At 39.8% G+C, this 25336-nt stretch overlaps 1 protein-coding gene across 1 annotated transcript; it reads right to left on the bottom strand.

Annotated features, from left to right (window-relative positions):
* Positions 1-24291, bottom strand: scyl2 (SCY1 like pseudokinase 2). Its single transcript, XM_053508699.1, has 18 exons — positions 24134-24291; positions 20017-20212; positions 17271-17428; positions 16240-16384; positions 15626-15775; positions 14621-14842; positions 14020-14136; positions 13629-13754; positions 13201-13377; positions 11091-11213; positions 9876-9989; positions 9631-9763; positions 9291-9409; positions 8961-9061; positions 6234-6309; positions 6062-6151; positions 4929-5054; positions 1-4473 (listed from the first exon to the last, which is right to left on the bottom strand). The coding sequence occupies exons 2-18, from the start codon at positions 20191-20193 to the stop codon at positions 3838-3840; spliced, it is 2790 nt and encodes a 929-aa protein (XP_053364674.1). The 5' UTR covers positions 20194-20212; positions 24134-24291; the 3' UTR covers positions 1-3837.
* Positions 24292-25336: the final 1045 nt, after the last annotated feature.

The raw sequence follows: 25336 nt of genomic DNA, 5'->3' as shown, positions 1-25336 counted from the left end.
ATTTCTCTTTGTTTGAAGATCTTTATTTTTAACCTTCTGATTATTCTTCAAATCTATTTTCTGTCCAAAACTATACACTGCAATTAAGAATCTACACGATCAAATCTGTTCGACAAAATGACCGAAAAAGCTTAGAAGAGAACACCGGCGTGTGCATTTTAAGAAATATTTACATGACTTTCATGAAATTGTCAACTTCAGACAGTACAATCTGGTAACACGATACAAAGTTCACAAAAGTGCCACACTGTACACATATTACACTGGTATAATATAAAGACAGAAGAATAGGCTTTGTTTATTTCTTTTTTAAATATATTTAGAGGTCGAATTAATTATTGGCAACTGAAACCAGATCACATAAATAAAAAGGAAAAGTTCAAAAGGAAATGGATAAAATGAAATATCGTCTCAAATTCTGTCCTCAAGACTTATTTCTAGCCTAAATCTAAAATGACAGGAAATGCTGCTTTAAGAAAATATAAGTGTAATCATTGATTTGGTGCTGTCCGTATATGAAAACCGCACGCGATAAAACACACTGATTTCAAGACATTTTCACAAAACCCTTCCAAGACCTATTATTGCACACCTCTCATCATAAGGCTTCTATCTTTTGTACATTTGTACTCAGAGGTCCCCTTTATGAAAGTGATCCCAAGGTAATATATATATATATATATATATATATATATATAAAAAAAAAAAACTCATTGTGAAATAAATCTCTATACTATACATTTCATTCATATGATATGTAAATATAATACACAGTTATGATATCTATTTGGTCATGGTTAAAAAAAATAAAAGGTTAGGTTGGTATATATATATATATATATATATCTTTTTTTTATTCATTTGAATCAGTTCAGTGTCAATGCTACGGTCACATTGGCTCCGGTGAGAACAATCAGTAACGAGAAATGCCAACATATTAAACAGAATCACTCATCAGCTGGACAAACACTAAGCCAGACACAAACTGAACCTACACATACGCTACATTTCACTGAAGGCTTACACAGCTTTGTACGTGGTCAGATTCCCATTTTATACCCATAGAGAAGTCTTTCCTGATCTTCAGGCCTAAGACTTTCTCTAACTACTACATGGACATGGACTGCTCCTGTTACAATCAAAAAAGCTTAAAGCTCGAACCATAGCCCACTGTTCGTTCATAATAACTCCAGCATATGTGAAAAAAACAATCGCAAACATTTTCACTCATTCACATATAAACACATTCATATAAATCCTCCTTATCCTTTTCTCAGGACCCAATTTACAGTACACAGCATGGTACAAGCAGCCCATCAGCACCAGCGTATGTATGTGCACGTGGGTGTGAATGTGGACATTTCCTGAAATACTACATGATTCAAATCACGCTGGTCTGTGTGGGTAAATAAATCAACCAGACTTGATTTATTTACTTCTCTAAATGTTGCGGTGAAAGTGTGGTGGGAAGTGATGCACTGAGCTCACATTGAACATCAGATCTCGCATCTCGCTCTGATGCTAACCCGAAACTGTAGCTTGGTATTAGTCGAAACCGAAAGCTAGAGCTTGTTTGTTTTATAGAGATTCTGCAACTGGGAAAAGTCAATTTTAAATCTGTGTTAAGTAGACATCGATGCATTTTACGAGGGGCGTTCAAGTCTAACCGGGACAGGTGGCTCGGAGGCCACAGAAATTTGTTCTCATGAACTCCAGCTCCTTTAAAATCAAAGCATTTGTACAAAATGTATGGAAAAATCGATGGAACTTGTCACCAATCTGCATAAGAGATGTCACTTGCAAATTACAGGAACAGGGCTAGGAACCATTTCCACATCCCTGTACCCATTTCCAGGGAGGGCATTAAAGTTGTTCCTGGGAGGCCATGGCTCTAGAGGACTGAAAAAACTTTTTTACTTTGATGGTACCCAAGCACTAGTGAAATGCTGGGATAAGTGTATTAGTGGAGCATGGGATTATATAAAGAAATAAAGTTTTTACTCTCATAATGTATCAAAAATTTTGTCATCAAAAGTCCTGGTTTTACTTAAACACACCTCATGTACGCAGATTTAATGTCAATATTGTATTGAACATCTAGATCAATTAAAGGAACCTCCTTAATGCACTAATTAGTATTGGTCCAGATGCAGCAACATCCATATTAAAAAAAAGAAATAAAAACAGAATAGAATCAAATGCATCGGTTAAAATTTAAACGGAACAAATCAAGTAATTTGGGATTGATTATATAATACCCATCAGTAACAGTAATATGACAGGTATGCCATGGGAGATAATTTTTTATTCATAATCCTCCTGCTAATCCACTTGCTGCTTAGAGCACTCAATTTAATTGAATTCACTTTAATTGCTCTTACACAAAATGACTTGAAAGGCAATGAATCGTCAATTCAGACAGACGTTTAGGCATCAGATGCTGATTAATTCATCCTGTCAGAGTCAGGCAGCTCAGTGAGTGTTACTAAGGACCATTAAGATAGGTGCAATATTGGAGGAATGTATGATCCTAAACCTTGCAATAAAAAAATCCATCTTGAGGGAACTAGATATTCTATTTTTAGCAGAATTTACAGCAGTGATTTTCTTTGCATTGTCCTTTACCACAATAGATCTGCACTGCCTGACCAAAAATAAAAAAATAAGAATGAATTTTAAAAAACTATAAAAAAAGAAAAGAAAAAAAGTCACATTTGAGAAGGGTCAAATTCATATTTGCCTAAATCGTGGAAAGAAAACAGGGACATTTTAACACATCAACATTAGTGCATTATTAAGAAGAAAATACAAATCTGTGATAGAGATCACTTAAACACTGGGGAAAGTTGCATGTTAAAAAAATCTACAGTAGAAAACAGCGCGATGTTTAGTAGGGAAAGTCGCACACTAACACACTGTGATGAGAGACTAAAGAGCTGTAAGGCCATAAGAAAACCACTTGTTCGTAAGATTAATAAACAAAAAGCTTCAATTTGCTAGAGAGCATAAAGATTGGACTCTGTAGGAATGTAAAAAGGTCACATGGTCTGATGAGTCCAGACTGACTCTATTCCAGAGCGATCTGGGTGAGAAGCGATGCACTCATCATGCATCAATGACCTGAATGTACTAATTAGTTCTGTGGAATCATTTTCACACATGGACTGGCCATCACAGTGTGTGCTGTAATCAAGGCTAAAGATGAGTGAATGAAATCATAAGAGTCTGGAGACTTTTTTTTGGCCAGGCAGAGTCTATTTAGATCATTCAAAAAGTCCTGATGTGGTGTTACTTTCTAAGGAACAAACTATGAACAGTGACTAGCAAGCAACTGTGAGCAGCATCATGAAAGTAATGAAAGGCTACAAAATAATTAAAAGGCCCTTTACGTAAAGTAAAAAGAGACCATAGTCCACTTATTTTTTTTCTCCATTTACTTACTCTTCTGGTATAAAGTTAGTAAAAAGCAAATTTCTGCACATTTCTGCGTTCAAGTAAATTGGATTCTTTACCAGCTGAAGCGCCACCGTTGCTTCATTCATGACTTACCCTTGTTTAGGAAAGAATTCTGCCTTCATGTGAGAAAGTATGTGTGAGATTTGAAGGACAAACCAAAAGGAACACATTTGAGCCTAGTGGGCAGGATTCAGACAGGGATAACAGTAAAACAAGTGTAACTTATAAGACTAGTGTGACACGTGACCCTGCGTTGTTAAGGCTGGTGGTCATCCTCCGATTGACTGCAAGGTCCAGCACAATAAAAAATAAAACAATCGTCCATTTCGACTCATCTCCTTTAACCTTTCCATCACTGGGCAGATAGAAACAAGCGGCCTTTTAACCGAAGAGGTCTTTCAGATCGTTATTGACTGACATACTCTGTTTTAGCATGCCTGTATTCATGGTGGGAGCGGCAGCAGCAGCAGGCTGGGAGAAGTTCTGGGGGTTGAAGAAGGGGTTAGCCTGCATTCCAAACCCTCCTTGCACTCCTGCCATTCCCATCGGTACTGCCTGCATGGGTGCAGTCTGAGGTGCCTGGCCTGCACCAAACTGGTTGATCCAGGGGGACGGTGCGGTGCCTGCAGCTGGTTTGGGAGCCATTTGGTTGAGGCTGACTTTGGGCTTGTTAGCGGAGAACAGCGAGTCCAGGGAGGACATGTCAGGCGGCTTGCCGGACTGGTTCTGATTCTGTGAGAGCGCACTGAAGTTTGGTGTACTGCTGGTGCCAGCCATGCCCCCGTAGAGGCTGGGCGTGGTGGGGCGCATGCCCATGCCTCCTGATTGAAAGCCCATAGGAGAGTTAAACCCATTGCTGATGGGGGCCATGGTGCCCATTCCAGCCATAGTGGGTGTAGAGGAGAAGCCAGATGAGAGTGCGCCTGTCTGCATTGGAGCTGTTCGAGAGCCAGAGCTCAACGAGAGACTGTTTAGCGATGTCATGTTGCTCATGAGACTGCTGGTCAGGTCTTTTGCCTGGAAAATAGAAGAAAAAAAGCATTGTTTACACAGTGTATACTTTGGATGATATATGACCTAAGGTTTTCCAGCAATATACAGTAAGTCCCCTGCATTCAAACAGTCGAGTTAAGGCATTGGACTACGGTTCGGAAGATCCCAGGGTTAAATCACCAACCACCAAGTTGCCACTGTTGGGTCCTTGAGCAAGGCCCTCAACTGCTCAGATGTAGAATGAGATTTAAAAAAAAATAAAAATAAGAAAATGTAAGTCGACGTGATAAGAGCGTCTGCCAAATGCCTAAATGTAAATGTTCGTATGTAGGGGACTTACTGTATACCTTTGTAGTCAGAGGGCTACAAATTATGTTGTATATATAGCTTAAGTGAAAATGTCCCTGCGTAATCTATAATGCACTATAATTTGGACTACTTTCTTAAAGCACAACAGTTCTACAAACTAATTGTTTGACCTGTGCAGTTGTGGATGTTGTAACAGGTTTGATGCTCTTTGGGGCCAGAGGCTGCTGGTTCCTCAGTTTGGCTGCTTGCTCTTGCTCCTTAGCCAAGCGCTGCTTTTCCTCCAGAGTCAGAGACACCTAACACACCAAAGAGTAGGAAATAAAACATGACATGAATAAAACTATCATCAACAGTGCTACAGTGTCTGATACAACCTGACAAGGAAGCAACAAGGAACACTGTGGAACATTCACAAAAAATACAAGCTCCTTTATCACTTACGCTACAGCAATGAACGGTCACTACCACTTTTTAATTAGTCACAAATAAATTAACTTGAGTGAAAGTCATGGCTGGTGGTGTTACATAGGAACCAGAAAACACAAAGTCGCCTCTCCTGAAAATCCACTCCCCTAATGAAAGGAAGGGTTGACATCCAGAACAATTTTTTTAGAAATTCATCAGAATGAATTTAATTTGCTTTACATCTTGCACTTCTGCCCGTTATAGAACAGCTTCGGACCAATCACTATCAGGAATTAGGAGCTGTTGTACGAAAGCATTTATAAGCTGAAACTATTGCAAAATCACAAAACCAGGATTACACTTTTCAACTTAAGCTTGTTTTCATACATTTTTATTTCTATATAATTTTTTTAATTAATTTTAGTTAGTTCAGTGCAGATTTATTAGCCACAAATAACAGTATCTGATTTATCCTGGCCATATCAACAGTACCACTACAAACCTCTACTTTTTTTTAATATTGCTGTGTATTTACTGTCCTGCTCTTATCTCACACTTAATGCAGTCTTGTGTTCTCTGTTATGTCTTTCACCAATGTCCTGGAGAAAGAAGTATAGAGAGGAACGACAATAAAACCGACCTGACATGATCTGGGCTTTATTCCATTGACACCTGTTTTAAATCTTCTTCACACACTTTCTCACATTTAGCTATTTCCTCTGATGTGTCTCATCTGCTGCCATGCAGCACAGCTTATCGCTTTCTCTACTTACTGCATTTACTGCACAGTTTGAAACACTGCCATCTATGCTACTTAGACACTATTAGACATATTCTCAGAATATTTAACAGTTCTCATATCCATTTCCGTTCGGTGTCTGTGGTGTATCGGACTCACTCTCGAGGGCTGAGAAGGGGCGGTGGAGGAGCCGTTCTCTTTGCCGTTAATGCCTGTGTTCGCAGAGTTTCCGCCGAAGATGTCATCAATCTGAGAGAAACAAATTGGCAAATTTGAGTGAACAGGGCAACAATTCAGCTATATAACTAAGAAAAGCTAGAACAGCACTCACATCTCGAACTTGGCTGGGTGGACTGGGGTTGCTCTTTGTCTCTTCTGATGGATTGATTTGGTTGAGGTTAAGGCTCCTATAAATAAAATGGTTACAGTAATACATATTAAAACAGGATCTGATTTATTATTATTAGAAACTCCCATAGTACATGTTTCTGTATATAAGTGCATTTGTGCTATTTCTGACTAAGAGATGAGTCAGCATGGCGTCTGCCTCGTTCTCTCTCTCTCTCTCTCTCTCTCTCTCTCAAGAGGCATGTATAAATGCTGACTTGGCACTGATGGATGCCAAGAAAGACCTAAATATCTCTTCATGACTCACTTCCTGGTATAGATCCAGAAATTCATTTCATTAATTGAATCCCTTTGGACTCATACTGTCTACTCGACATCGACCTTGTAAGAGTACACCCATCATTTTTCTAGTTTTCAAATCAGTTACACACAGACCTGCACAAATTAACAACGATGTGACACCACATAACTTGCAGAATTTCCATATTGTTTTTAAAAACATTGACAATGTGCAGACACAAGAAGACCAGTTTGCAAAGCAACGTATAAATCTCTCCCCTACAAACATTCTCTCTCGTCTCCCTGTAACTTCACTCGCAGCTCTGGGAGCACTAATCTTAGCCTCAAACCACTCATACAGTACATACAAGTCATACAGAATATATGTCACTATAAGATGTCACTTAAGAAAGCGCAATGAAATTTTTCCCACAGATTTTTCCCAGCTTATCCCAGTTAGGAAGCTGGGGTCAGAGCGCAGGCTCAGTCAGGATACCTTGACTGGGCAACTTGGCCCCGCCTTCCGATCAGAAACCCAGTAACCTTAAATTTAAAAGCCTTAACCGCTTGAGCCACCACTGCCCTTTTCAATTACAAAATATAAGTAGGTATTTGGGTCCGCCAATGAGTGAATTTCTTCTGCAAGTTACTTAAATTTTTTAAATACATTTGTAAAGAGATAAATACATTTGGATTCAGAGAAAAACATAATTTTACAAAAGTTTAATCTGGATTATTAAGTCATTTTATTTCATAAGCAAATCAACCTGTTAATTTCAAATTTCATTTACTCTTTTATCAAGTTTTTTTTTAATGAGGCAGTTTTTGAGAAAACCTGTGAAGCATTTGAACTTTATTCAAAAGCACTAATGTTTAATGTCTGATTTGTCTCAAGCAGCCTAATTTAATATATAATATATTTTTTTAAATGTACTATATGGGAGAAAAAAAAATCATAATATGCATTGAAATGTTGTGTAACTTGCCTTGATTTTTTTTAATGTCAAAGCATTTTTTTTCCCTGCCAACCTTCTGTACCACTCCAAGTCCAGTAGGTGACAGTATTGCACCAAATACACAAACTTAAAAGTGTAAGAAGAATCAATACTCTTGCAAACTGTGTAAACTAGAAGCAGTTTAAATTCTTTGCAGATATTTTAACATTAATATCTAACATTTTACATTAAAATATTTACCTGAATAGTTTAAAAAGTGTAAATTATTCTGAATCAAAAACTGACTCACTGTTTCAATTAATTTAATCGAACCAAAGCGCAATTAAATAGCATAACTGATTAAACTGCACAGCTCTAATAGAATCAGTAGGGAAAAAAAACACGAGGGCCGTTCAAAGTCAAATCTGGACTTTCGATTGTGCGGAATAACAGGACACAGTAATGAAAGTAAAAACTTTTTAAATTTCCCTACACAATCTCCTGCTACATTGACCCTCTTATCCCAGCATTTCACTATTGCTTAGATAAAACCAGACATTATTTATATAATAAGGTCAAATTAAATAAAAAAATATCCACAATGGCTAACATAGCAGTGAAATCATAGCACGAGCAATATGCATTGTTGCGTGTGTACACATCCTTCTCAACAAGACAAAGTAATCTATTGAGCAGCTTCTGTCTTGAAATGAAAAATTTCTTTGAGAGCATCCTGAGCGGCTGCGTCACTGTCTGGTTTTGGGAATTGTGCCATATCGGACCACAAGACCCTACAGCGGATAGTGAGGACAGCAGAGAAGATCATCGGGGTTTCTCTCCCCTCTATTAAAGACATCTACACAACACGCTGCATCCGCAAAGCCACCAGCAAAACATTGAGACTGGACTGACTAATCAACACAAGCGCAAACACACTGACCTACACCACCAAACTATCGTACACACCAACCTGTAAATGCTCTTTTGCACATCATTATTACTGGATTACTTTTTGCACTAACTTCTTAATTCTTGCTGCTACGTTAAGGAACGTGTACTGTTTTTCCACTACCTCAACTCATCACCTCAACACCACAGGGTATTATGTTATGTCGTGTTTGTCGCACTGTCACTTTGTTGCTTTTGTTTGCACATTTGCACGTGCACTTTATGTTGTCTGTAAAAATGTTTTTTAAAAAACGTAGATAGTCTTCCTCTCTGAGTAAGCCTAGTTAGTTTTTGTTAATTTATGTTGTCAGGTCAATCTGTCTTGTCTCCGCTAGCCTGCTAACTAGGCCTCTTAGTTAGCTAGTTTAGTTTTTCTGTTAATTTATGTTGTAAATTTATGTTGCATGTAGCACCTTGGTCCTGGAGGAACGTTCTTTCGTTCTGTGTACCAACTGTATAGGGTTGAAGTGACAAAGCCTACTTGAACTTAAACTTTGTTTTAATCAAAGCCAACAGAGCTGACTTTTAAAATGTTCTCTAGGTGGCACCTTTGCTGTTCCTGCATGCTGTGGAGCTGCTCCAGCTTGGTCTTGTGTTCCGTCTCCATCCGAGTCAGCATATCTCTGATCACGGCCATGAAAGAGTTAAACTGAAACACACAGTGAACTGAATAGATCAAAGGGCTTAAACCAGGTGTGCTGTAAGTGTGTGTGTGTGTGTGTCTGTGTGTGTACAGAACGCAGTACGCAGGCATGTTATCGTATTGTACACCAACTAATATTTACCTTTCCATAATCTCAGCACTAGCCTACAGAGTTTATTTATGTATAGAGTATTTGTTTGTTTGTGTGTGTGTGTGTGTGTGTGTGTGTGTTTACCTGGTTGAGATTAAGGTTGTTGTCAATACTAAGGGAGACCAGATGGGGCAGACTCTTTGATGCGAGGTGCTCTTTTGGGATGCCAAGCTTCTTATGAGTAAATGTGCACTTATAGATGCCTGTAGTTTAAAAAAAAAAGAAGAAAAAAAACACAAACTTGTTCTCACAACTTGCAAATAGATAGAACTATAAATAATTTCTTCAAGCAGTCATGGAAGAGAAACTCTTCAGTATTTGTATTTTTTTTTTTGGCCTTTATTAACATCTGCCCTCAAAGCAGTTAAATAGTCACACAAACACATTGTGATATTTAATAAACCATTATGGTAAGACCGATTACCCAGAATGCCCATGAGAACAGCCGGCTCACGGGAGGGTATCTGCTGTAAGAATGGCAGGATCTCGTCGATGACGAACCACTTATCTAGATACTCCAGGATCTTGCCGAGGCACACCAGAGAGTTCACCCTCACCTGCGACGAGACATTCGTTAGCAAGTAAGAAAGAAAGAAGGAGGGATAAAAATGCTCCAAAAGTTCCAGACCAGGCGAAACGACTTTAACAGATATTAGGATCAGAACTCACAGCCAGAGAGGAAGTCTGTAAACAAGCCATCCTGATACGAGGGATGAGCGAGTTCTTCATGGACGGATAGTCAATCAGGTTAGCAAAAGTGGGAATAATATTCAGGCACAACTCCTGTGGAGATAAAATCACTTTAAAGCATGGTTTTCTGAACGTATCGCAAATAATGACAAGATTATTTAGAGCATGTATGGAGTTTGGACACGCCTTCTCAATCAGTGTTTTTGTTTCTCTTGTGTGGTTTAGTAATTTATTTTCTACATTCTAGAACAATACTGAAGATTTCAAAACTTGTTATTTTATGGCTGGTAGTTTAAGTCATGAAGCTGAGCTGTTCTGAAATAGTTCTTGCAAGTGCATTTGCAAAACTGATAAAACTGGCATTGGCTCGGATTAGAGCCGTTATGATCTTAAGATCTTAAGCAGGAGACACATCTCAATATCAACTGTTCAGAGAGTGCAAATAACTTGGATTGTGAGTAACGTTTACAAGCAAAATTTTACCTTAATAAACAAGCAAGGTCTTGATTTACGAGTGGTACGTATGCGCTTCGTCTGTTGAGCGTCATGTGATCACAACTAAGCCAATGGTTCGTCTCTCTCTTTTTTTTCTTAAAAGATTCAGTTTTTCTCTCTTTCGGTCAGAAAGCAAAGATTTCATTAGTCTGTTCGCGCGAATGTCATTAGAGAGTTTCCACTATGACTCTCTGTTTTACCATGGCACACACACACACCTTTGATAAGAATCATGACAGAGAAGTGTTTCCATTAGTGTGCGTGTGTTTAAAAGTCGTCCTACACGGTAGCACCCTCCCTCCTCTTCTACTCCTGCCTTCACACTCTGTCTGTCTGTCTGTCTGTCTGTCTGTGTGTGTGTGCGCGTGTGTGTTGTCCCACCCAGTAGCCCACTATTTATATGCATATTTTTGGGTTCTGTAACAGAGAATCGGAGTTTTCATTATTTCTTATGGGGGATAATTTACTCTGATATACGAGTGTTCTAATATACAATCACACCTCAGAAATGAATTATGCTTGCAGTCCAAGGTTCCACTGTATTTTGGATGCTTTCAGTATTGTTTTACGTAGAAAAGAAATAACAATCAGGAAACACCATGGAGTTAGAAGGTGTGTCTTTTGACTGGTACTGTAGGTATAATAAAGTCAATAGAATGTTATTTTATTTTCTAGTACGGGTGTACAATGCATGGGTACCTGGATTTGAATAGAGGGAGCCTCTAGCGCTCTGTACACCATGGGGAGCACACTGTTTTTGATGTCCTCAGGCGGAGTCTTGGTCAGAAGCAGGTCCATCTTTTGTAAGAATATTAGCAGAATCTGAGAAAATAAAAGAGGGCAAGAACAAAGAGGGAATGAGCGATAGCTTCTATAACGCTTTATCCTGTACTCAGGGTCGCTGGGACCAGAAGCCTATCAGGCGGGGTAGACCCTGGACAGGGTGCCAATCCATCACAGGGCACACACACACTCAATCCCACACTACGGAAAATTTGAAAACGCCAATTTGTCTAACCTGCATATCTATGGACTGTCAGAGGAAACCCACCAAGCACGGGGAGAACATGAAAACTTCATGCACACAGAGACGGGAATCGAGTTCTTTAGCGATCATGGTATAAAATAAAAATAACCAGCTATAAAGTCATCAAAAAGAGAGTATTGCTACAACATATTTATCAAAGTGCTAACGTCTTAAAAAATAAATGTATTCTACATTCTATTGAAAGATGTAACTACTGGAAACTATCGGACAAAACTCGGATGATGATGGGACTAATGTATGAACAATCACAACACGCTGAACGGCAGGTTGTAAAGACCACTCACCATGTTGCTGGCCTGAGAGCATGAAGGAAAAACAGAACAAATAATGAGTAGACATTAATTAATGACGGGATAGTCCAGCTCCGAGGATGTGTGTAAATGTGTGTGCGCACATGCCAGTGAATACCCAAGGATCCATCACTAATCTGGAAGCAAGACATTACCTCCACAAATTAGCACACGTGCGTGCGTGCGTGTGTGTGTGTAAACTCACTGACAGTTATTTAATTTTCAAGTGCTATGAAATCAATGTTGCTAAAATACTAAATAAATATTGTTTAAAGGTGTGTATAATGATTTTTATTTAATCCTCGTGATATAAAGTGGGAGATATTTTTATTGTTAAAATTTTTTGAAGCTTCTTCTGATGTTGCAAACTTTGAGACTGGGACAGACATTAAAAAAAAGTTTACACACCATCCTGAACATTCTCAGATAAGAGTCTTTTGAGCATTAACAGATTTCTACATTGATTTTTCTTGTATTTTTGATCAAACGGCTGATTTTGGCAAGATTAATCATAAGTGTTTAAAATTTACATTATAATGAATGAGGAAAAAAAGTACAAGTTTACAATTCCATTAAATTTTTAAGAATTCTGTTAAAGTTGCGGGCTGGGGCCTCCCTGAATCGAACTTGCTCGTCCGTCACGCCCCAAGCGATGCTGAATTGGATTGAGATCTGGGGAATTTGGAGGCTGGAGCAACACCCTCAACCTCTTTGCCTGCTAAACCCTACACGTAGCAGCCTGGTATTCTGGTGCCCTTCTGTAATGACCAACAATGACTGTTTTTTGGTGATTTCTGCTACATTGGCTTTTCTGTGGAGTTTTCATACGTGCTGGTCTTTTATCCTTGTGGGCACTGGGTGAGCCTTGGGTGTCCAGTTTACTGATGTATAGTTGGTGGTCAGTGTTATTTACATATTTACATTTACATTTGGGCATTTAGCAGACGCTCTTATCCAGAGCGACTTACATTTTTATCTCATTACACATCTGAGCAGTTGAGGGTTAAGGGCCTTGCTCAAGCGCCCAACAGTGGCAACTTGGTGGTTGTGGGGTTTGAACCTGGGATCTTCCGAACCGTAGTCCAATGCCTTAAACACTGAGCTACCCCTGGCCCTGTGTTATTCACGTCACCTGACAGTGGTTATAAAGTTATGGCTGATCAATCTATGGTAAGTCATTCATTGCTTTAATATGGCTTGATAAAAAAGTAATTAATAATAAAAGAAAAAAAATAACTTAAACTTATTTCTCTCCACCATCAACCTTTTTTGCCCTTAACATATCCAACACACACACTCGACTGGTCCTTTTTAAAACCTGGAAAGCCTTTTTCAAACGACGTAGAATATGGGAACAGATTGTGCTCATAAACACCCTCCTGAATGCTGAACTGAGAAGTTGAGACAGAAGCTCTAAGGAGGGAAAACCATAGAAACTTAATTACTGTGTGTTCTTGGATACACTGTGTACCTGAATGGGTTCCTGCTGTTTGAACACTGGGGTGAGGTCAGGTAGGATCAGACGCACATACTCTTCCTTAGTGCATTCTTCCGCTATGAGGAGCACGTTGGGCAACACGAACGGTACCATGTCTGGATTCACGAACTCAGAGGTGAGGGCTGGAAGGATCCGGTACACGATCACTCTCTGTAGAAGAGAACAACGACACTCAAACACAAACTGCTGCATAAAAATTGTAATGTAGGAGACATGCACTGGTCACATGGCTCAAATACATTCCTTTGTATAATGAGCTTGTGTAATCCTGTATGCCTTAAAACTATCAGGTAAGTGTATAAAATCAAAAGCTATACTCAAGTTGTGAGTAATCAGGGTTGCGATCTTCCGAGTCATATGGAAAATTCAGATAGACAGACCACATGGTCACTATTACTTGCCTTGGGCAGCTTGGGAAGGATTTTGGGAAGGCCTTTGTAAAACTGCGACTTCTGTAAATTGTCTCTCTGGAACAATGTGTCGAAATACTGCAGCGTCACCGCTCCCACATCGTCAAAGAACGGGATCTAAAAAAAAAATAAAGAGAAAAGCAAACACAGCCCAATTACATCTGACTGGCGGTATTATGACACCATACTTTAAAACTGTATTGCGTAACTCATGACTAAATTAAGCGAGGGGTGTGTCGGATTTCAGCTGTAATGGAGATTTTTTTTTCCTTCGCACAATACACCTGGGTCGACTGCGAGCTTCATCGAGCTGATAATGAGCCGGGTTAGACACGCTGCGGCGGAGCAAACGGGTTTGACGGCTCCGAAAACAGGATCTCACCTTCGTCATCTGGTCTGCGTCTGGTCTCACGTTGGCGGTGACGCTTAGCAGCATCTTCACGTGCTCTCGCACTTCCTCTGGGATCTTATTTAGCACTCCTGGACTGAGACGACTCAGCTGAACAGGAGAGGAAGAAGAGAGCTTGGATTCAGTCCAAAGTAAAAAAAATAATTATTATATATATATATATATATATATATATATACACACATATACATATATATATATATCTCTCAAGATATTCGACATGTTTTTTACTAAACTGTGGAGAACAATTTTGGAAATCAGGGCAAGGCAAGCAGGAATTAAAAGAAAGGAACAAAAATGCACAGACAGACACAAATTTGTCTGCGTAGACACTCGTGATACTGAGCGAGTTTGACTTGTCTTCTCAGTAGTGCTTTATTAGCTCTCGGTTTGTCTATTTTTTTTTTTAGAGGACAGTGCATTACGAGGAGACGAGTGCGAGGATCTAACCATAGTGTGCAAAACATAAGGCTTGAGAAATAACATATCTTGACTAAATATATTTATGAAAGAGGGACAAAAAAAAAAAAAAATAAAAACATGCCTTGTTTTGCACCAAACACTTTAGTCTCACCTGGTCTAGTTGTCTGCTGAAACTCTTGAAAATATCCTGCTTATTGACCTGGAACACAGGTTTCCCCTCATTGAAGACTGCGTGCATGACCACACCCAGTGAGTACATGTCAGAGGCGGAGTCACAGCTGACGGACAGGATGTACTCCGGAGCCAGGTATTCAGGATTAGGCAGGCAGAGAGAGGGCAGGTTAGGATCCCACTCTTTGGATACGTACTTGGGCTATGGCACAAAGACACATACAAACACCAACACTTAAGATCCACATTATTTAACATTGAAGGGCGTTCAAGTCAAACCGGGACATTAATACCTAACTCCAAAGACTCCATAAAACCTATAGATAATTTTTTTATTTCTTATTTGCAGTGAAACTTTTGGATGGTGCAACATTTTAAAGAAGACCGTATGTCTGTGGATATTGAACACCTTATCCTTGAAAAACGACAGATAACTTGTCGTCAACTTGTTGAAACGACCAACTAGTGTGAACTGTACACACAATCGTCCTGACCTCGCTCCAAGCCATTTCCACATGTTTGGGCCCTTAAAGGTGTTCCTGGGAGGCCAGAGTTTCAGACATGAAGCAAGCAGTCTGATCATGGCTCCATCATGGCATACTAAGAAAACAATCTACCTTTATGGTATCCAAGCGCTAGTCAAACACTGGAATAAGTGCAATAGTGCGGCAGTGGATTATATGGAGAAATAAGGGGAGTTTTTTTTTTCTCTCATCGCAGTGTTTTGTCATTCTACGCAATCAAAAGTCCCGGGTTGACCTTTTATATAGCACGACAGATACAAGATGGCAGTGGCAACCTTCAAATGTAAAAGTCTGTTGTAAAATGGGTTGGTCTGTGATTTGTAATGCATTTTATTTGTATAGCGCTTTTAACGATTGGAATTTCCCCAAAGCAGGATTTTAAAATCATTTGACCGCACACACGTTTTTATCACCACTCAGGTTGTGAATGATCCACCAATATAACATGCTGTGTTTCTGACCTCTGCGTCTGACGGGTTGCTGGAGGAGATGCTGAAGTCAAAGCCCATTATTTTCCAAGCTCCACTCTTATTCAGGATGATGTTCTCTGGACACAGGTTACCATGTACCATCTTTACCCCACTGTGCAGGAACGACAAGCCTTCGGATATCTGGGGAGAAGAGAGATACAAGACAGTGAGGGATTGAAGGCTGAGGACACTGAAAAGACATCCAAGGACAAAGTATGTCTACAAAATGCAGTATATACTGTATATCACACCTTGTTACAAGAAATGACACAGAGCCTTGTTATACACAGCAAGACGTTAATGTAATTCATGCATCCAGTATAATAAAGTAGGTCTAATATGTATATTTTTAATTAAGTTACAGTGATGAAAATCACAACTTGAATTCTTTTTATTTGGGTTATAATAGTTACACTTATAATAGTTATAATAGTTACACTTATAATAGTTAGACAGTTTGACTGGCAACTTGAATTAAACATGGTTTAATCCGTGGTATGGTTTAATACAAATGTGTAAAAGTGAAGAGAGATAACTTCAACCATTGAGCCTTTAAATACATAAGGAATTAAAAAGCATGGATTTGTCCTTCGTTGTTGTCTCACCTGTAGTAAGCCGTACTTTGTCTCTATGTCGAAAAGTTTGTGCTCTTTGATATCTGTCGGAACAGGACTGGGCAGATTGTCCCACTGACCCAGGACATTAGCCAAGCTAGCAAACACCGGCTCCGTGCAGAACGCGAGGCAGTCCCTAAAGAAAAAGTACAAAAAATTTAAAGTAAAGCCTGAAAGTGGGGGAGCGTTTTTCAGCTTCGGTTCATGCACAGCAGGAGAGATGATTACCCACAATTCCGCAGCACAAGAGAGAAAAACCATTGGGTCAGTTGTGATCACGTGATGCTCGGCACCAAAACAAGAAACGCATGATTGATACATAATACTCGGAACTCGTAAGCCAGGACTTATTCATTTTCCAAGTCAAAATTTATTAAAAATCTTTGCTCGTCTTGCAGAACACTCGCAAACCGAGTTACCCCCAATCCGAGGTTCCACTGTAGAGGCATTATTATTATTATTATTATTATTATTATTATTATGCTTCCATCTTACTGACAGATGTCAGATCTGGGTTCAAAAATCCACTGAGCTTCACAGAAGATGGATCTGAATTTTCTGCCGGTTTCTCACTGCTTGCAGCAAATAGTCTCAGATGGATTGGTGCTGTGAGAATATAATACGAGCCCCAAAAAACTAATTGTCGAACTAAAAAAGCGTGTAGTGTGCACCAGGATTACGCAGATATGCTCTGAACTGGGTGAATATGAGGAGATGAAAAACCTTTGTTCCCTGTTCTCTCTTTCATACATGTATTACTCATGGTCCCTTCCCCTAGGCTGAGACGAGCCTTTTGATGAAGCTTTACACAGAAGAGACGCTATTTCAGCTGAGAACTGCTGGAAAAACAAAAAAAGCAGAGCGGTGTACACTTTACATGTACGTTTCCCTTTCCTCTCTTACATCACCAGTCTGTCAAAGTGCCACTAAATTAGATAAGTTACCTTTCACAATGGAGCTGAACTATAAACGTGTATGTTGTAAAACCTGTCTGTGTGTTGAAGTGTGTGAGAGTGGCTCACCTCGACTCCTCTAAAGGATGCTGAACTGTGAGAAGGCGTGGGTGTCGTAATCGTGTTAGCTGCTGAACGCCTCGCTTGAGCGAATCTATGATCAGGTCCTTCTCGAACTTCTGATATCTGTCAATGATCTTCTTATCAAATACGAAGACTGCTACTTCCTGTTAAGACAAAAACAGGAGATTGCATGATAGAGCTTTTTTCATGTTTCATGTTTCTAAAAAACTCTGTTAACGTGTTTCAGCAGAGCCCTTAGACTTGCATGTGAGAGCTTAAAATATTCAAATATGGATCTTTTACTTTTAATTATGGAAATGCTTACTTTCTCACTTACTCTCTCTCTCTCACTCACCTTCGATACCGCTTTATTCTGTATTCAGGGTCGCGGGGAACTGGAACCTATCCCAGGAGACTTAGGGCACGAGGCAGGGTACACCCTGGTCAGGATGCCAATCCATCCACCATGGGCAATTTGGGAACTCCAATTAGCCTAACCTGCATATCTCTGAACTGTGGGAGGAAACCGGAGTACCCGGAGGAAACCCATCAAGTACAGGGAGAATCCGAGGACCCTGGAGGTGCAGGGCGACAGTGCTAACCACTACACCACCGTAGTCCTTTATTTACAGAGCAAAAGTACAAAATTACTCACCTTGAAATTTACTTAGATATCAAAAGTATGGTGCTTGTATTAGTTTACAGGAGCCTTAAACGTATAATAAAAGAGTCTCTCTCCCTCTCTCTTTCTGTGCTACCTGAATTTCTCGTTTCTATCTTCAAATGTCTCCACTTTTGATTAAAAAAAAACACTGTGATTAGGAAGGGCAAAACATGCAATTAAGCATAACAGACAGCAGGTGGTGATATTACTGCTTCAAGTACTACTGTATGCACTGCTCTGGTTATGTAACACAGCGCCATTCAGAAATGTAATCAGGTATTTTTTTATTTTTCCGATTTTCCAGTCCCATCTTCTTTTAAAAAAAAATTAATAAATAAATGTCTAATGCCTCCCACAATGAACTTGTCTTAAACACTTCGACTGCTTTATCCGGCACTTTCACACACTTTTTTTTTTTTTTTTTACTTTAACTCCACTATGTCCTAGTACGGATATTTGTTGTAGGATCTTGAGGAGTAAAAGTAGAAAGTAGGGCTGCACGATGTGCGCATGTGCGATAGTCACATTGCAGGAGGTCCGATGCAGAGAAATGTTTCCCCACACATAGAATAAACTTGGGTCCGCCCAAGTATGTTTGCACACAAGAAAAAAAAAAGAGAAGAGCTGAAAACCGCTATCAGTCTGATCGCCTCAATGCCACGGCGCTTTTCTGAAGTAATTCCTGCAAACAAAGCCCTGAATGCTTTGCATGTTTACACTTTTCAGTAGTCCAACATTTCTGTGTTCAAAATCTTTTTTTTTTTAATTGGTCTTGAGTTTTATTAAAATTTTCTGAGATATTGAACATTGGGTGTTCATTAGCTACAAGCCATAATATTCAAAATTAAAATAAAGAAAAACTTTCAAATCTATCTGTCTGTGTATAATTAATCTATATGTGTTTTACTTACTTATTGAATTATAAAAAAAAATTCAACTTTTCAATTTTATTCTAATTTATTGAGATGCAATAGGCGGCACTGTCGCTTTGCATCTTTAGGGTCCGGGTTCGATTCCCGGCCAGGCTTGATTCCCATCTCTGTATGCATGAAGTTTGCATGTCCCCCCCGCGCTTGGTGGGGGTACTCTGGTTCCCTCCCACAGTCGAAAGACATGTAGGTCAGGCTAATTGGCGTTCTCAAATTGCCCTTAGTGTATGTGTGAGTGTGTGCCTTGCAATGAATTGGCACCCTGTCTTAGGCACCCTCAAGGCATGTCTCAAGTCTCCTGGAATAGGCTCCAGGTCTCCGCGACCCTGAATACAGAATAAAGCGGTATAGAAGAGGAGTGAGTGTGTGCAATAGCAGAAAAAAAAGGATATTGCACTGTTTTTTCCCAATGTCATACAGACCTGGCAAAAAGTATCCACTAATAGACTTATTCTGGTAGTAAGTAAATGTACTTAGTCATCTTCCTCCTCTGATGCTATATGAAAAAGCAATGTCATAAGCAGTTGCATCACTTGAACCGCTACTGCAACCATAAACCATAAAAAAAAAAGAAAAAGGAAGAAGAAAAACCCACACCAACACTGCAGCTGAAGCCGTACAAACAGTTCGAGAAAAATGATTGTTTCAGTCACTGTTACAACAGATGTACAATAAAATGGCAAGGTAGGAACATTCCATGAAATAAACCAGGCCTCACTGATCCAGGATAAATGGATTACATGTGGTGTAACAAAGAAGGTGCTGGAGCCGTTAGGAAGCATCACGACTTTTACACTTATTACTATATAACAAAATAGACCAAAAAGTTATATTTGTTTGGATTCATCACTTTACAGAATCATTAAAATGTTTAGAATTTAAAATCTCAACTCGTGTATTATTAGTTGCTTTGTCGGTCGTTGCTGTAACTGAAATCACGTCTCGGCGTCACCTGGCACAAGCCTGTGTGACACGGGGTCAGTCTATTGATGGTCATGTGAACATGACAATGTGCTTCTGATCAGGTCACCAAACTAATCACCAACACACCCCTAATGTCGACGATTCTTGGTTAAGGCGGAGGTAAAAAAAATGTCCTTTTTATAAACACGGGACCTGTTGACATTGTCGTCGTCGTGTGTGTGCTTGAACGGCTCACCTGTTTGGTTGATTTCTTTGTGCCGTTGTAGATCCTCCAGCTCATCCCCGGTCCTCCGCTGGCGATGTGTCGGCCAACTTCAAACTCCCGCGTCACAGGGTTTCCCATCACTGCGCTGGTGACGTCAGCAGTCACCTTGGTAACGGTGCTCTTTAACTTATTGAGCATGGACTCCATGGTTTATTCGGCTGTCGACCTGCGAGGATCGGAGACGGAAAAAAGTTCATCACAGTGCACCAGGTCCAAACACACGCACTCACTGAAGAGACCAAAAAAAAGTGTAGTACAAGAGACAAGGTTGATAACCGATGTCCTCTGAGGGGAGCAGCAGTGTCTGGGCACAGAGTCATCCTGAGGTGCTAAGCAACACACTGCTATGTGCTGTTCTCTCACTCACACACAAACACCTCTTCACAGCCAAAAATCTCACCCTTACTTACTTGTGGTCTCTTTCACACTAGCTCACACACACCCATCTGCTTTTTCTCTCTCGCCTTTCTCTCAGCGAATGAAAAAACAAAGGCGTTATAAATCACTGAATGTTAAAACACCGACTTGATGTCACTGCAGCGAAGCTTTTGTGATGGAAAAGATGGAAATGACGACAGCTTCAGAGAGTCTTTGAACTCATCCTCTTTCTGTGTAACGTCACTGCTGTTCATTTATTAAAGAACAATGACATCGTCTTTTATATTTAATGCCGCGAAACATCAATGAAACAAGAGATTCCATGTCGTTAACCTTTGCTCTTCCACACGAGCTCTCAGGATTTGAGGAAAGGAATTTTTGTTATCCCAAACCGTACTCAGTGGTTATTTTATTTATCGGTAAACAGCGCAAGTGCAACATACAGTAGTTTTTCCAAACACACTTTCACTCTCTCTCTCTCTCAGTAACAGCCTGTCTGAATACACCTCTGGGGGAAATGATGTAAACATGGCAGCACACTCTTTCCTGTCATGCTTACTGTTATTAGTGTTACGGAGTGTCACGCTTGTAAGCTGAAACTTCACTCTGTTGTAATTTGAGCAGGTTATTCACATACATTCTGATCTCCTTCAATTTGTAAAGCAAAAAAACATATAGGTCTCTGGAGATCCAAACGACTGCAAACCAAAAGTTCGGAAATTAGTTTGACTACTGTTTCTTAACTTCAAGGCAAAAGTCTTAACAATAACCAAGGCACAAGACTGACCAGAACCTCTGATAGCTCTCTCACAGTGAGGACACATTTACGATCTGGTAAAAATAAAAAAGCTGCAGACTGTCAAACAGTCATCGCGTCGACACCTTGTTAAACTGCGCCAAATATTTACCAATCTGGCAGCTGATAGAAACAAGACATGGCAAAGCTGATACGTTATGTTCGTTGACAGGTTACTTTATAGATCGGATTGGAGATTAATCGAGTTGTTCCTGTCACACATCATAATGAATCAATGGTCCAACATTTAATCTGGATTTTTTTCAACTAATGGACGAGGTGAAACAGAAACAGCTTGGAAACAAGCTTTTTTGCCTGACAAAAAAAAAGCCACAAAAAAGTACAAGGTTTCATTAACCGCCTTTAGCTTTGATTACGGTGCACAGTTTGGTGGCAAATTCATGTGTGAAAATGATTCATCATGTTCCTAAGAACCTAATTTGAGTCCTTGAATATACCTGTGCAATAAGGGAACAAAAAATAATAATCTGGTCATTTAGTACATTCTTTTTATTGCCACATAACGTTGCTTAGCTTAAGCCTGACCAACTGAAGCATTTGCAGATCAACACACAAAACACTGTCTCCAGAGGCTTGTACAATAAGGACTATACAGGATGGGTGTATCGCTTCATGTGCTTTCCTTCTAACCCTGACGCACCAATCGCTATGGAATAGGTTCAAATTGAACATGACCTTTTGTTCATTGATCCAAAGTCCAAGCTTTATGCTCCCTAGCAAACTGTTTTGTCCCTGTGAGTTCTTATCACATTGTGTGTATTAAAATGCTTTTATTTTCACTATTAAACATAGCTATGTTTTCTAGTGGCAATTATTTTTACCATGAATCTTTACTAACATGTGTTTAAGCCATCTCATTAAATTTTTTTTGTCTAGTCACATTTACACATGTCGATGTTACCGGTTTTAATAATGTATCGGACAGTTCTTAACCCAACTTAAGTACTTGTTTTCGAAACAAAAGCGTTTTTTCGGCATTTTGGACATTCGCTGAGATTCAGCAGAAATTGGAAAGTGCTTTAAGAAAAAAAAGTGTATGAGGAAATAAGAGAAGAACTAATAGTCGCAGGCTTCACACGAACAACCAACCAAATAGTGTATAAGCTAAAAAAAAAAACGAAGAAAGACTTTCAGCGATTATAACACGTCGAATAAACTGCTTTTGCATACTGAAATACATTTTCATACTAGTTTGGAGAATAACCAGTAAACTGACTTCGGCCATGGTCGTTTCTGTTTAGTGGGCGTGGCCTGTGACGTATTATCATGCAGCTCCCGCTGAGCTCCTGTCTAGTGTAAATGCGGGCTGGTTCTCGGTGGTTCCCAGTCCAGCACCGGCCAAGCACCAGTACCGGCACCTGGCACCAGCACCAGTGTAGTGAAAATGAGGTAAGACAGGAATCAGAGCATGCCTTTCCCGTCCCTGAGGGCCTTTTTAATACGCGAGCTGATGATGAATGGTTTTTCGTTGCGCAACTCAGAAACCAGCAACCACTGTATCCTGGTCAGGGTTCTGGTGGAGTTAAGGGGCTATCTGGGGAGGACTGGTTGTGAAGTAGGAATACACTGTAGACTGGATATCAGTCTGTCCAATCAACCTACTGGAACGTTTCTGGAACTTGGGAAGAAACCTGGAGACACGGTGAGACATCCAGAATTAATGTCTAGTAGAGACTGGTTCAATTCAGTTAAGAAGTGTCGAGATAAACTGGTTGATCAGCCAGTGAGCCGAATTGGCAGTTTTTCAGTTTTATTGGCTGTAATCGGTGATCAGCCTCCAATAAAAAAAACTATTTTGTTCTGAGAGCATGACCTTCCGAGTGGCACAACAAAAACACATTTTTATGACGTAACATCGTTGTGCATTTTAATAGCGTCCGATGTGCCTTTTTCTCCAAACTCTTTTTTCCAGCCTCAAAACACAGCGATCAATTAGTCGAAAATGGTATGCGTTAGAAGGTGCACGCACCTGTGTGCACTTATAGCCACTCAGCCCACACTCTTACTGTCAACTTGAGTCCTAGGACATCTGAGGAGGTAAAACATCACCGTTTCTTTATAATCCTACAGGTGGTGCACTCTGTACTATTAACACATTTTCATCCGGCGTAATAGGAGTAAATTATTCGCTTAGTTTGCGTAGTTTTAATTGAATCCGCTCCAAGATATCTTGATAATATCGTATCAAATGGTGACTGGTTTAATCACCCGTCCCTAATGTTCAGTCCAAAAACTTCTGCTGACCTGAAAATTAACAGAACAGTGACGCGAAGCCACGCCCTTTATACATTCCAGCAATCTGATTGGTTTAAGCGCGTCAGCACTTTAAAACAGTGAGGTGCAATCACGTGGTCTGTGGTTGCGTCACAGGTGAGACATTCATTAAGGGTGCCATTACTAAACTGTAGATAATCACTCACTGTTTCATGTCTGATAAATCTAACTATCGATTTGTGGATTAGAAAACGATTACAGTTTATTCCCAGGAGTTGTATAAAAAAATGTACTACTCCTGGTAATTAAATCATAGTACACAATATACAGAAATAATCAAACAGTTAGCTAACGTTATCTTGAGTAACATAAGGAGACACCTGTGAGGGTTAGCCATGTTTTCTACTTGCTAAAAAATGTTAGAATATTAGATTAAACAATTTATTAACGAGCCGACTAATGAATTTAACCCAATAATAATAACAATTATTTTTATTATTTCAGTGTTGTTTCTTCATGGACCAGGTTCATCAAACTGTTCCAGTTAGCCTAGCTTAGCTTAGCCGCCACTGTACCGATGCGGAAAAAGCTAAGCTAACTCGTCTAGCTCGTCAGACAAGAACACACACACGGATGAAGTGAAGTATTTTACACGGGGTAGCAGGAAATCATTCTTACCCTTTATCCCGTATCAGGTGACAGCGAAATTATTCCCGCTTTCGATAAATAATAAAAAAAAAATTATACAGAAAAACCAACTGCGCCTGAAACCCCAGCGCTGGTCAGTTACACCAAAACAAGCCGTGAATAGTCATCCTGTGAAGCCGGAGACACTCGGGTTGTGTCCCAAACCGCGCTCTGTGACTCAGTGCACTGCGAAGGGGAGGAGCTATCGGCGCTTATACATTATGTGGGGCACTAGACAGGAAACAGGGTGCTGTTTGAGATTCGCCCAATAACAGCAGGTCACACTTCATTTCCGCATTTAAATTTAAAATAACTGTCATAATATTAATAATAATTATTATAATCACAATTAGAATACTAATACTTGTTACTGCATAACTACCACATTTTTTTTTTTTTAATGTTTTCAACATGTTTACTTTGGTCAGTATACCCAAGGTTGGCGTAGGTTGGCACCTCCAGGGTACAGGGTTCAAATTCCTGTCCTGGGTCTTTGTATGTGTATTTGTGTGTGGAGTTTTTTATATTCTCTTCCCATGCTTGGTGGGTTTCCTCTGGGTACTCTGGTTTCCTCTACAGTGATTAATTTCTCGCCTACCATATGGAAGGCCGGGTTCGATTCCCAAACAATGCCCAACACCCAGCCACATACATATTAGGTTATTTGGTGTTTCCAAACTGCCTGTGGTTAGTGTGTGTGTATTTGTATGTATGTGTGTGTGTGCACTGCAATGCATTGGCACCCTGTCCATGGTGCCACCATCCGATACCCAAAGTCTCCTGGGATAGGCTCCAGGCCCCATGTGAATAAAAGTACATCATCAATAATTCCCATCAGATCAATACCTACAAATTTATTTTTATTTTAGCTATATTTATTCAAATTCATGTACAGACACTGTTTCAACAACACACAGGTAAACTGACAAACTGAATCGTGCCTGTGACATTGTATGGGCAAAACTTTGTGGACACCTGATCATCAGACCAACAGTACAACAATACAAAATAATTAATATAATAATGAACCTACACGCGCCTTTAAACACAAAATAAAATATGTCTTACACGCACACACGTGGTCACAGTGTTATAGTAAACAGTACACACGTGCACGGATGTTGATTATACCAGTAAGAGGCACTAAGACCCAGCAGGGGAGACGATTACCCACAATTCCATTAGCTCAGTTGT

The sequence above is a fragment of the Clarias gariepinus genome, chromosome 12, assembly GCF_024256425.1.
Source record: "Clarias gariepinus isolate MV-2021 ecotype Netherlands chromosome 12, CGAR_prim_01v2, whole genome shotgun sequence".
NCBI classification, from domain to species: domain Eukaryota; kingdom Metazoa; phylum Chordata; class Actinopteri; order Siluriformes; family Clariidae; genus Clarias; species Clarias gariepinus.
This window is presented reverse-complemented; position numbering and strand designations above follow the sequence as displayed.